Source organism: Colletotrichum graminicola, assembly GCF_000149035.1.
Source record: "Colletotrichum graminicola M1.001 genomic scaffold supercont1.44, whole genome shotgun sequence".
Lineage (NCBI taxonomy): Eukaryota > Fungi > Ascomycota > Sordariomycetes > Glomerellales > Glomerellaceae > Colletotrichum > Colletotrichum graminicola.
In genome coordinates, this window is record NW_007361048.1 from 247,791 (window position 1) to 261,983 (window position 14,193).

General features: G+C 39.5%; 2 protein-coding genes across 2 annotated transcripts; one reads left to right on the forward strand and one right to left on the reverse strand.

Annotated features, from left to right (window-relative positions):
• Nucleotides 1-5,198: 5,198 nt before the first annotated feature.
• On the forward strand, nt 5,199-7,537 carry GLRG_09023 (vacuolar sorting protein VPS1; the record flags this gene model as incomplete). Its single annotated transcript, XM_008099708.1, has 4 exons — nt 5,199-5,764; nt 5,826-5,952; nt 5,999-7,219; nt 7,277-7,537. The coding sequence occupies 4 exons, from the start codon at nt 5,199-5,201 to the stop codon at nt 7,535-7,537; spliced, it is 2,175 nt and encodes a 724-aa protein (XP_008097899.1).
• A 1,523-nt stretch (nt 7,538-9,060) lies between these two features.
• GLRG_09024 (fungal specific transcription factor domain-containing protein) lies at nt 9,061-11,544 on the reverse strand (the record flags this gene model as incomplete). Its single annotated transcript, XM_008099709.1, has 5 exons — nt 9,061-10,649; nt 10,710-10,888; nt 10,941-11,105; nt 11,167-11,410; nt 11,517-11,544. The coding sequence occupies 5 exons, from the start codon at nt 11,542-11,544 to the stop codon at nt 9,061-9,063; spliced, it is 2,205 nt and encodes a 734-aa protein (XP_008097900.1).
• Between the last annotated feature and the right edge of the window lie 2,649 nt (nt 11,545-14,193).

Sequence of the window (14,193 nt, forward strand, 5' to 3'; positions counted from 1 at the left end):
TAAATAAATTATACTTTATTTTTACTTTTTATTTTTTACCATATATGTTTACTTACTACTACTATTTACCTCCTTATTAAGGTTCTTACTAAGGTTACTAGTCTTATGCCTTACGCTTTAAATTAGCCTAATAGTGTTTATACTTATAATTACTATAAGGTTAGTATTTTTTATAGTTTCTTTAGGTATTTTCTTAAAAGTTTCCTTTATACTAGTAGTTATTTTATTATTACTAGTTATTATTATTAGATCCCTATAGAGCTATATCTTCTTAATTAGTCTCTAAGGGGTCCTTATCTTAAAGGTAGTAGTTTTCTAGTTATTTTAATACACTTCTTTATAGCGCTATATTATTATTTATACTACTTTAAGTACTTATATTATTAGTGTATATAGAGGTGCTTTATAATAGTAAGGTAGCGTCTTAAAAGGCTTAATATTTTTCCTTAGTAAAAGTAATATACTTATTTAAGGAGTTATAATCTTTAGGCTTATAAAGGAATTACTATAGCTATAGTATAAGGTTATTATAAAACCTTATTAGCTATTAGTATTAGGTCTAGTTACCTTATACTTTAGTATACTTAAAGTAGAATTAAGTAAAAGTATAAATATTATACTACTTATTAATCTTATTAGTAGTAAAGTAATTTTTATAGAACTACTTTTCTACTTTAACTAAAGTTAGTCTAAAGTAGTACCTAAATTACTTTAAGATTACTAGCTAACCTTCTTACTTAAAGATATTTTACTTTATATTAGTAAGTTAAAATTCCTATTAGTTTTATACTTATTTATAAAGGTACTAGTTTATTATCTAATAGAAGTACTATAAAGATAAGAGATTTATATAGGTTACCTTAACTACCTAGATCTAAAGCTTTATATTATAGTAATACGTTATAAGGTAGTTATAAAAAATAAAGTCTAGTAAATTCCTCTTAATATTAGTATTAGGCTAAAAGATTCTTATAGTAAATAACGTCTATAGCTAGGCTAAAGAATAACCTAAGGTAGCTATAGTAGTTACTAGTACTACTACTACTTATATCTAGGTAGTTATAGTATAAAGAAAAGCTATTATAAGCTTTTTTATATTTAATACTAGTAGAGGTAGTATAGCTATAGTTAACTATAGGCTTTTTTACTACTTTTACTAGCTAAGGTTATTTTATAACTAAGCTATACTCCTTAGGTCTTAGTATTTTTATAATTATCTTATTATTAACTCTAACTTTATTAATTAGGTAGCTATAGTTATAGCGCTAGCCTCCTTACTAAGGTACTAACTTAAGGGAATTATATTTCTTACTTAACCTTAGGCTAAAGGTAGTAAGTATTACGTCTGCCTTAAGAGTAGGTATATATCTTATTTTTATTAGCCTTAAGTATAGTAACTTATACTATTTAGGAATTAGCTTAGTATAATAAAAAACTATAGTCTAAGTAGGCCTACTAGTAGGATAGTATTATAGCCTAGTAAGCTTATAATTTCTTATTTTTTACTTTTTAACTTAGACTATATTATTATAGTAGCTTCTACTTACCTTAAGGATAATAAGTCTAAAAAGATACTTCCCTCTTATTTAGGTGTATTACCTATTATAATATCTTTATTTAGGGGTAGTTATTAAGGAGGCTTTTTTTAAGGGGTAAGTAGTATCTACTTAGTTAGGTTTTTTTTTAGTGTAACTAGGTTTTTAAATAACTAAAAGCTTTATAAGTTACTATAAAATAGTTAGATATCTTCTACTTTATTATATAGTCTTAATAAGAGTAGTAAGTTAATTCTTATATCTCTAACAATCTTTTTTACTATATAAAGGGTGTCTTTAATCTAAAAGGGGTTATTAGCCTAGCTAACGTCTAACTAAAAGCCTTATTACTAGTTATTACTAAAGTAGTATAGTATATCCTTATTAAATTCTATAGTTATAAGGGATTATATATTATTATAAAGACTTTAAGGTAGTTACTAAGTAACCTTATAGGTTAGGTTTTTCTAAAGCTATATATAGAATTACCTAAGGTTAAAGATTTATTTAAGTTAAAGCGTTCTTAGTATACTATATCTTTAAGCCCTTTACTTTTATTAAGGTGTATATATTTCTTTACTATATAGTAGTAAAAAAAAACTTAATAAAAATAATAAAGATAGTAAGAGTAATAAAATAGTATAAATTAAGATAGTTATACTACTACTTAATATAGCCTTCCTAGTAGCTATTATAGTTCTAATAGGATAAAGCTAGGCTATAGTAATATTATAAAGTAATATAGTATAAAAGTAAAGCGTAATAGTAAAGTAGTAAAGTAAGATAAATAATAATAAGGAGCTAAATAAATAATATAAAATAAAATAAGTAACAGATAGTAGGTGTATTTATAGTTAACCCTCTTTTTATAAAAGGTTACTTACTAAAGGGATATATACCTAGGGCATACGTAACGTATTATATATATATTAGGTATTTAGTCCTTACTATCTATCTGTCTCCTAACTATAGGTACTTACTACTTTATCTTATAATATGTTTAATATAAGGAGGCTTATAATCTATAATAAGGTTAAGCTTATAAGTAATAATCTTATAGGGGCTTATTTTACCCTTAGTAAATTAAGGTAAAAGGTTAAGGATTTATACTATAGTGTTAAGGGTATAATCCTAAAGCTCCTCTAGAAGGCTATTATTAATAAGTAACATATAGGCAGCCTCTATAAGTATATAACTAGCTTACTTAATTAACCTATTTATTAATAGGGTATATATAATTATAAAGTTAAGCCTTATACCTATAAAGTAGGGATTATAAAGCACCTTTTTTAGCTTAGGCGCGTTATTAAAAACCTAGCTCTTAATAGTAAGGCTAGTTATATTAGTAAAAGTAGTATTAAAATTCTTAATAGTATTAAGTATAACCTTATAGTAATAAGCTTATAAGAGTTAAAGCTAATAGTAGCTACTATAATAGTTAAGAAAATAAAGGGCGTATCTTATACTAGTCTTTAATAGCAGTTTAACCTTAATAAGGTTAAAATAAATCTCTTTACCTACTAAGGTAAGAGGTAGTAAAGTGTTACAGCTAATAAGCTCTATAGATTTAGCTAAGTAGTAGGCCTTATAGTAAAAGGTATTAATCTTAGCCTAGGTAAATTATATACCTACTTAATAGTAGGCCTTAATAACTTATAATAGATAAGTATAAATAAGCTAATAGTGTATTATCTTAAAGGTTAGCTAGCACTTACCTCTAACTATAGATAAAGTAAAAGTAGTTACTATAAGTATAGTTAGCCTATCTATAATATAAAGTATATAAATATTAGAAATCTATTTAATAGCAGCTAATTAGGCCTTAGATTTAGTGTTAATAATACTAGTTATTATATAGTTATACTTAATTCCTACCTTATAAAGCTTACTAAGGCTAAAAAGGTTAGCTAGGCTATAAGGGCTATACTTAATATCTTTAATAGTCTAGTTAATTATTTAAGATAGATTAGCTAGATCTTAAGTTTAAAAGAAGATAGTACTAGATCCCTCTAGATACACTTACTCTCTATTTATAATAGTAAAAAGAAAAAGGTTATTACAGACAGTATATAATATAAAAAGTTAAAGTAAGTTAAAAATAGGGCTTAAGTAGCCTAAATCTAGTATAATATTAAATAAGGTAATAACTTTATTACTTATAGTAGTAAAAATAGCCTTACTTAGTTATATTATAAGGCTAGTAATTAAAAAGCTGCCTAGTGCGCCTAAGGCACCTTTTATAAAAACTAATATAAAAGAATTAGGTGTAATAAAGGTAGTAGCCTCCTTATAATCCTTATTATAGACGTACTTAGCTATATAAGTAAGTAGATTATTATAAAACGTATAGTTAATAGGAATAAGCTCTAGATAAGTAGTCTAACACTTTATAGTAATATAACCCTTTTTATAATAAGGATAAATATTATAGCCTAACTTCTTAGTAAGAGTAGCGCCTTAGCTATTAATACTAGAGGTAATAGTAACTATAGTAGCTACTTTATAGTAGGCTATAAGGCTTATTTTTTACTTCTTATCTTAAGTAAGTATATAGATAGTCTTAATAACTATAGCCTACTTAGGCTTTTTATTATTATTAGTATAGTGCTTATATATATTAAGTAGATATATCTTAAAATAATTAAGTAAGAGGATAGCCTAATAGTAGTTAGAGTTTTTACTATAAAGGCTAGTAATATAGGTATATAAATACTATATACGTTTAAGGGTATTATAAAAAGTCTTATAATCTTAAGTACTACCCTTAGAGAATTTATTAATAAGGGCTCTAACTATATCTTTAGATACTTTAGGAATATATTTCTTAAGTGCCTTTATTAAGGTGTAAGGATTACTATTATCTTACTATCTTATGTTAAGGAGCTTATTAATTAATATATTATATAATAAAATAAAAAGGTTATATATAATATTATAGTTAGCTTTTTATAAGGTAAAAGCTATAGTGTTTTTAGCTAGTTAAAGGATATTATAGTTAATATACTTCTTAACTTTATTAGTATAAAGGGTAGTACTAATAAGTATAATCTATAAGGACTAGTTTAACTCCCCCTTAAGCCTAGGGATAGTTAATAAAACTATTTAGTAATTACTACTATTAGCTATAATAATAGTAATATAGGTAAGTCACTTTAGACTATAGTTAGCCTAACTATATATTAATCTTTATATAATTTTTTTACTATAGTAGAAGGCATATCTAAAACGTTACGTAATTTACTACTATTTAATAGATACCTAAAGTAATAGATTAAGGTAGTTAATAAGTAAAGGTATCCCTATAGTAGTTAGTAAAGGATCCTTAGCTTAGGCTATAGTAAAAACAGTAAGTAAAGTTAAGTGACTACTATAATAATTAGTAAATAATTATAAATTAATAAAGATAAGTAGAGGTAACTAATTAATTTAAAAGAAAAATTAATATAGGCCTAGGCTCTATAACCTATAGGAGCATAAGAGTAACAAAGTAAGGCATAATAGCAATAGTATTATAGTAATCTGTAGTAGTGTGTAGTAGTGAGGAGGAAATCCTCCTCTTAAGCCCATAGGCAGAGGCTAGATAAAGGTGAGGGGCCCAGGAGGTCACGTGACCTCCCAGCACACAGGCCCCCTCACAACATATCTTTATCTAACAATATCTCAATGCAGTTAGTCATTGTTAGGGGTCAATCTACTGGCAAATCCTCGCTGCTGCAAAGCCTAACCGACATCCCGTTTCCAGTCGATAGTGGTTGCTGTACTCGCTTTGCTACACGGATTGTATCTCGAAGAACAGCTCCTGGCAGTAAAAATGCCGTCAAGATCACGATTGTCGATCCTGAGGTAACTGATGTCTTTGACTACCCATTCAACGACTCTTACAAGGACTACCTTTATACCAGCGACCACTTGGGGGTTGACGACTTCAAAGAAATCATGGACGAGGTACATTTTCTTTTCTCTAAACTTCCAATCGCCAGCTTCAATGTCTTACAAGATCCTCAGATATCTACCAAATACATGGGCATCAGAAGAGGCCAAGGGGTTCACGCGAAGAACTTCGCGACCCAGGTCCTTCGAGTCGAACTCTCAGGCCCGACGCGCTCACATTTCAGTATTCTTGATGTCCCAGGCATATTTTCATACGCTCACGACGTCAATGAGCATGAAGAAGATGGCGTGAAACTAATGGTCGAGGAATACATGAGACAACCAGCTAACATTGTCATGTGAGTAACCCTACGATTCGAGATACATTGAGGTTATTTCTCTTATTCTAATGGAATGCAGTTGTGTGGCCGCCGCTACTGCACATCTTTCTACCCAAGGAATTTTCAAGATGGCTGCTAATTTGGTTGACAAAAGACGTCTTGTGGGCGTCTTTACCAAGTGTGACAGGTTGGAGAATCCAACTGAGGTACAAAAGCCATACCATGCCATGAATAGATGCTGACATATTGAAGGTGATTGAAATTGCCAGCGGACGAGGAAAAGATTCAGGAAATTCAATGCAGGATGGGTGGTTTGTAGTACGAAACCGGTCTGAAGTTGATGGCGATGACTTCGACATCAAAGAAGCCGAACGTAAACTCTTCTCCCAGCCACCTTGGGATAAGATACGAGAAAGTCGACGCGGCTCAAGTATGCTACAGAAACATCTCGGAAATATTCTCTGTGCCCAGATCCGCGGCAATTTCCCTGCTATCCAGGAATCTGTTCGAAGGCTTCTTTCGGAAGCCGAAGAGTCCAGGAAGGAACTGGGAGACCCTCGCCCAACTCACAGTCTTCGCCAGCAATACATCAGGAGTGTGATTGAAAGATATCACACAATAGCAGTCAAAACGCTCAAAAGCCCTGGATCATTGTCTGATCCAGCCCTTCGCGTCAGGGGACTAGTGCGAGAGGCGAACGAAAGCTTCACTGAAGAGATGCAAGCCCGCGGCCACACCCACTTGTTCGAGGATACGAGTGTTGACCCAATGACCCAACTCACCGAGGCTGTGTCCTATTACTCAGCTATGTTGGCAGGACATGCGCCTGCACCCAACACCACCGAGCATGGCGACCAAGAGCAAATCACTACACTACCTTTGACCCCGCCCACAAAGCGCCACGCCAGTCGTAAGAAACCGACAGCGGCCCCCCAGCTACGTACACCACTTGTGGAGGTTATTCGCGACCAGCTTCGCATTTGGCAGACAACTGAGCTACCGGGCCTTGTCAATACAGACGTCATCAAGATTCTCTTCAAGAAACAGTCAGAGAGTTGGCAGCAAGTTGCAGAACGCTACATTGATACCATTGCGACCGACATTGAGTACGCATCGAATGAGATTCTCAAAGATGTTTGCTCACCTCGTAGCTGCTCCAGCATTCTTTATGGGGAGCTTTCCAGGGTTCTTTCTCAACTTCAGGAACAAGCTAGAATGAAGGCAATTCGAGAGCTCAAAGAGCACTGCCGCCGAGAGCGAGAATCTCATCTGCAGACAACCGATCCGCGTTTCCAGGAAAGGTTGCAAGCGCTGCGCACTGTTCGACTTCTCGGGGCTCTTGGGTCCATTCCAAGCTTCAAATCGGGCTCCTTCGACTTGGCACACTCGAAGCTGTTGTTCCAGCATTTCCACCACTCCATCGAAGGCAACATGATCCACGACGTGCATGATGTCGTTAAAGTATACTACGACGTATGTCACTTCCCCAAGAACTTTAAAGTTTCTATTAACCGTTAACACAATGTTTAGTTATCCCTCGAGGCGTTCATCAGATATGTCATCAATGACATTGCCGAAGATTTCGTATCCTACTCGGGGGGCGCCCTCATGGGCCTGTCAACTGACTGGGTGTTCACTCTGAGTGAAGAAGATGTTCAAAAGATGGCGCGAGAGGATGATGAGATTTTGGCAAATCGTGCGCACTTTGATAGAATCATCGAGAGGCTGGAGACCGCGCATGAAATTGCTGAAAAGGCCAGGATTCAGACTAGAGAGCTTGGAGACATGTAACAAGCTCTGATATCAGCGATGTAAGTCATTATTCGGTTGGGACAACAGCTTTCTGGCACCTGTATGCAAGCTCCTGAGCACTAAGTAGATGTATTCCTACATTTGTACTTGGTATGTTTGGAATCATTATATTTCCTGCTTGTCGTCAGAAACGAACATGTGGTTATGTACCTACCATCTCGTCGACGATGGTTATCAATTTGCTTGACAGCAAAAGCTGGTAAATTATATATAGACATTCTTTCTCCAACTTGGGGATAAAAAAACTTTTCGATTCCAATGTCCTTGTGACCTACATAGGCCTGGAATCCGTACTCCATCAGTATCAAAGATGGTCTACACCCATCCTTACCTTGTCTTGGAAACCTAAGGTAAGTGTTGGTATCACAGGGATCGCGATCGTAAAGCAGTAACAGTTCGATTGACTACTAGTTGCCTGTTGAGATGGATTGAAAAAGAAGAAGAAGTTGTTGCCGCGGATATTCGTGGTGGTGTAAGTGAGCCGCCGAGGTGAGTCACGTGATGGTAAATCACGTGACCATGGATCGGCTCCACCATTGAACAGTTGAATATCCCGACAGTAAGGGACTTGCTAGTTCTTCGCTCTCACAGAGATTAATTCATCTCACAAACTTGTATCCTTAGGATGCTCATCTCCCGTGTGTCCCCTTGAGATGACTTGTATACGCATGCTTTTGTAATGCAACAGATGCATAATCTATAACTTCAACACCATGAACCTTGGAAAAACTTTCACCTGGGTCGTATCGAGCGGTTTAATACTGAACTATTACTCCAAAGCCCTTCAGAAAGATTACTCCCTCCTGCGCGTCTCTTCGAGTTCGTAAGAATCCAATCACTTCCACTAAATTATATCTATGACAAGTAGGCACCAAGATATATTTTGCCTGAATAGGAAAAGTCCAATGCTAGCTTTGTCTCACTTTGAAGGAAGATTGAATTATGCTATGAAAGCAAGAGGAAGGTAATTTCCGTACTGTTACCTACAATCCGGAGTTTTCTAGCTAGGTAAAAAAGTTTTTGCATTCATTATTCCACGGATCATTCAACAGCGACTATCCATCTTCTGATATTACAAGGCTCGAGTAGTCGGTTCATCTTAATAGGTGGTCGATATTAATGACATCAACTTGATACTGGGTGTGGACAAGTGGAGTAACAAGGCGGGTTGAATTGCACTATCTCCTGATGAACCACACACTAGGACAGGGCAACTAACTCGGAACGAATATATGGTTTGTAATATCAACTATTGATCGGAATAAAGCCATGGTAAAAGAACCCAATGTTACAATTGTTAGGAAAACCGGCAGGTGGAACGTGTGGAACAGGTGGAACGAAAATGACCGGACTTTGTGGTCGTGTAGCAAATGAGTGTGAAAAGAGCATGTTTCGTGCTGGTTCCGAAGCCCGCCAGATTGATTAATTCACAGACTGTGTCTCACACATATAAGCACTTTCGGCCGAAGTTGGGAAACTGCGAATGTTTTGGGTTGATAAAACTACAATACAGCGAAGTTCTGAAATTGTACAAACGAGCCCTGTAACTCTTCTCCTGTCTGGCACGCGGGAACGCCTGCTGTAATTGAGCCTGGAAGAACCTCATAGCCCATTGACTCGCCGCCGGCAAAATTCTTCACACCACCCCAATCGCCTTGGCTCGCGGCCGCTGCCTGCTCCTGTTGCTGAATAGGGGACGTTAGCTGTGATGAGGGGTCCAGCATTGGAGTGTCTTGGGTTATGATCTGTCTCGGTGTAGCATCTTGAAAGCCTTGCCATACTGGGAGTGGCCTCTGTGAAAATTGATTGGTCCCTCCAAATGAGTAAGATGGATTCAAAGACGTGGTGTCTGAAAACGATCTGGAATGGCCAAGGTTGTTGGCTGCTGGATGTCCGATGCTCAGCCTAGACGGCGCGAAAGGAATCTTGGCGCCACCATGATTTTGACTCGTACTCCACGTCACTGCCGGGAATCCCATCTTTCCTATATTGTCTTCCGGAGATTCCGGCGGCTGCAAGTGCGTTGGAGTAGGAGGTACCTCGGTCGCATGGAGGCCTTGGACTTTCTGTCGGAGCTCGACAGAGTATCGGTGGAAGAACTTGTTCGATCGAGAGTGCACATATCCAGCAACATTCTTGCTTGATAGGCTAATGTGCTCCTTTACAAGCTCGTCGAGTCTCTGCTTGAACAACCGAGCAGATTCGAAATCGTTGCCAATGGCGGAAAGCTGCTGTATGCCCTGATTGAGAAGTTCAGAGGAGCCGGCGAACGATTCTGCTGCCAACGGAGAACTGTTAAAAGAGTTAAGTCCGATTCCCAGGCCATGGTTCTTGTGGTCGTTGGCGTATTGTACACCGTGAGCGTGAATGGTTCCAGCTGTGAAGATGCAATATGATATGAAAGGCGGCAGGTGGTGAGGCTTCGTCTGAAGAGTCTGGTCAACGAGCTCAAGAATTGCCGTTGCATGACGGAACCCAATCTCCGCTGCTTCGGCTACCCAGTGTTGTATCATCATTGCTCCTGCAGGCTCACCAAGATGCAACGGTAAAAGCGGGCGGTAAATGAGGCAGTGGATCAAGTGGTAAATGATCCGACATTCGAGTAAAACATTGGCCTCCGGACCATCAAATAGTTGGCTTGGATGGTCCGGAGTGCGACTGATGTCAGCTGCCCAAAGATCGAGGTCACGACGAATCTTGTGTCGATGACCATATGCCTCCTGCGTAGTGGGTTCAGTGACAAGCAGGTATCTGTTGGCGTCTGAAAGAATGTACGCAACCCAAACAAGCTTCTGAAGTCCATAGTCCGGGTCTCTCGTATCTTCGCAAGCTTGTTCAGAATCCGCTCCTGCGGAGTAGTCATTTTTCGACTGCCAGCCTGATTGAGATTGTTGAGGAGACGGGATGGTTGTTTTGACGATAGCATCATCGATCAGTGAAGGTCGCTCTAGCCAGGTCGATACAAATACGTTCATGACATAGCAGGTCCAGAGAAGTCGCCTTCTCATCAGATTTTCGGCTCGGATGTTATCGTTACTTTCGTCGGAGCATTGATATAGCTCCAAAGCCATAGCTGATCCAACTGCCTGGGCTAGTTCAATCTGTTAGCGCTCAAGTACGATCAGTCGTTTCTGGTAGTCATTGGACTTACACAGAGTGCTGTACGCCTTCTTTCCATCACCCATTGCCACGAAGGCTGTCACTAACAAAAGAAGCGCTTGGCAAATTTCGACCGAATTGCCTGCGACTTCGATTTCTTTCTGAGCCCAAGAGACATAGGTCTCTGCAGAAACATGGCTGCTTGGTCCCTTGCCCGGCTGCTCTGAATACCTAATATGTTGTTAATTTTGCCTTGGTTCTTGACCACTGGTGGAGAACATACCGTGTGGCTAGAGCACAGACAGCGTACAGTATTGACTTGGGAAGCTGGTTGTTTCTCAACTTGTGCCTGGTAATCTCTTCATCCAAGATCTCATATGGGTTTCGATGGAAGTATTTGAAGTAAATGTCAATCAAACCCTCTGCGTTGATGACCGAGGGGAAGTCCCTAATACTACGTTAGCGAGAAGACCATGCGCTAAACGCAGCATCTGTTGTGTAGCACGTACGAATTCGCTGCAAAACCTCCTTCGTGGAATGCGCTGAAAGGCGACAGATCTGACGATGCAGACCCGCAGGTTTCGCAATTCCCATTGCTATGAGCATGACTTCCGTTAAGTTCAGTGGCGACTACGTCAGACCCAGGTGGAGTAGGTGTTTTCTCTGACTTGAGAAGTTCCTCGAGTCCATCAATTCGTTTTATCAAAGCACTGATCGATTCTTTCTTCGGTCCGCGCTTCTTCGGAACACCCTCTAAACCCCCAGTTAGTTAGCTTCTTACAATTCAGTAGCCAGTTTAGAGGGTGGGGAGCAAAGGCAGCATACCATAGAAGCATGATCTCTGGTAAAGTTGGCATACCCCACATGCAGGTAGCGCTCTGTCGCATTTGATCTACGCATATGCAAAGCGTCGATCAGAAAACATGCTTAATTCCGGGTACGGAGATCACTTACTTTGCGAACCTGGCATGGCTTGCAATTCATTACCCCTCTTGCAGATGACTTTGGAGCTGGACTGTGTTGGGGTGGGCTTTCTGATTTCTTCGTACCCGACATGTTTGCAATATTCGAAATCGGTGGTGTTGACTATGATGTTGACAATTGTCTACTTGATCCAACTCGAAGAAGGGCCGGCATGACGATATTTAGAAGTACAGCTGATGTCCGGATGTCAAGCCGGTCTAAACGCCAATTCTAGGCTGATTGTAATCAGCCTGAATAAAAGCCATGATGTCCATGGGGTCTGTTCCGGCTCTGACTTTTCCGGGTGGGCCTACTGTTTTATCAAGGCATGTATTATCTTTGCGATTATTCCTGCGGAATGATACTCAGCCCCTCGCTGTGACACTGGTTACATGTTGAAAACTTCAGATGAGTCTTCTCCCTCCCCTGACAATCGCTCGTTGAAACTGCCTTTACACCACAGCCCGGTGGGGATGTGCTTGGAAAACAAACATGTTCACTGGGATCAGGGACTACCCAGCCAATATTCCGAAGAAGGGCGAAGACATAGCCTCAAGGAGGCTCTGCCTATGCCGCTGACTCCGAACATGGCTCCTACCATGCCCACGTTGCCGACATAGGGGTCAGCACAGACGCTTGTGCTATCTGTGACAAATGACGTCTTGTGACTAGTGGATAAGCGGCAACCCATCAACTTGGGATGAATCAAGCTGAGACGACCGGTTAGGCAATGCCTTCTAGATCTTTTCTATTGTGATGGTTTAGAGCCTTTGGTGATGACAACACAGCGACTTACATACTTGAGATTCAGACCCATCGGACGTCTTGCAGGCAAAGGTTTACGCACGACTTTTCTTCGCTGTAGAGCGGATGCCTCCTGTGGAACTGAGTATATTATAGAAGAAGCTGGGTATTAAAGAAGCCAAACCGTACGGTGGGTATGATGGGCTCGATTCACATAGTCGTCTTCCGGAAACATGTTACGGTAGCTCTTCGCAAACACAACCCTTTCTGGCTAGCGCGCCATCTATCTGCAATTGAGTGCAGACTCTGTACAAGCCCTGTCGCGAGCGTGAGCAACATTGACAACGAAGATCTTCCTAGTTCTTGAAATTTTCCGTTCGTAACTACCCAGGCCGTCGCTGCTTACAGAAAAACACGTGCTAGACTCAGTCATGATGACGTGAGTCTCTTTGTAGGCAGCCGATCCGACAGCCAAGCAATGGGCACACCGTGGATCGTTTCGAAAGGTTAATTAGGCCGTAGATCACGACCCAAATTCACGGGATCACGCTTGGCAATCGACTGGAAGCGTTAATGCTTGATTGTTGAAGTCCGAGCACCAACGGCTAAAGTGAACCGTCACAGTTTCATCTAATGCGTTCTAACGCCAGCTTGGTCGCTTGACGTTCTCCTGTTGCTTGTTACGAGCACTGACGATTCAATGACAAGGCCAGTTGTTTCCGCTTGCCGACTTGACAGAAGCAAAGGGCCTCCTGTCAGCTGTCATCCAAAACTCATCGCAGGTCTAACTTATCACTATCCGAGACACATTGGCGGAAAAAAAAGTTGATCCTCGATGGGAAAATAAGCTTCTTGTAGAGACCACCAGGGATACTCCCTAGAAGGCCCGTGAACCTGAGGCAGGTACGCTATAATCTACCCAGGATCTCCCAGCCAGTTCGATGATTGCCGGGCTTCTTGGTAACGTTTTGGAAGATGATACCGATCATGTACGGTTTTTGGTAGATGAATATCCACTTGCAGCGCCGCACTCAAGGAATATGTAAAACTTGCTCAGCGCAGTCTTTCGGGGCGGCCGGGGGGGGTTCTTCGGGCACGTCGCTTTGGGCGCGATGTCCGTCTTCTGTCTCAAGGAAAGGACGGGCCAAATAGGGGCTTTGGCTGTCTTCATCGGCGAGTCGTCTGAACTTAGTGGTCTCAACCCCGATTTAACAGCTTAATAGCTGAGGGCTAAGCCAACAGGTCGATAGTAAAGCTGGTTTATGCGATTTGTGCTGCGTTGAAGGCCCGGTTATTCCGTGCCATATGTCCAAGCTGACTAAATCGGAATACGGCCCTAATTTCCGTGCCGGTATATTGATTCTATCCAGAGGTTTGGCCAAAGACTCATGCACGTGAAATGGGAACTATGACCCACAAACTCCACACCAAAACATGGTGATTAGCAAGCGACTTGACTGAATGGTCGGCGGCTTGTTGAAAAGGCTACTTATTAGTAGTCTGGTGGGCACGGCTAATAGACGCTCTATTTTTCGCTGAAGAAAGATTTGTATGAAAGCAACTTCTACAGAGTCTAGTCCATGCCAACTATTATAGTTCGTATTGTACTGGAAATCATGAGGTCAATTTTCGATATTTTTTACACATGAGAGCGTATACATGAAACTGCAACTTCGCGGAACCTTCGTCCTTCTAGCTCTGATCTTGAGCCCATGAGCTGCAACACGTTGTAACGGGCAATACATTCGTATCAGAGGGGAACCGGGGAAACTTTGAGGCTTTATTGTTAGTGCTTTTCTGCCACGCAACGGATATAGTGGTCATGTTGC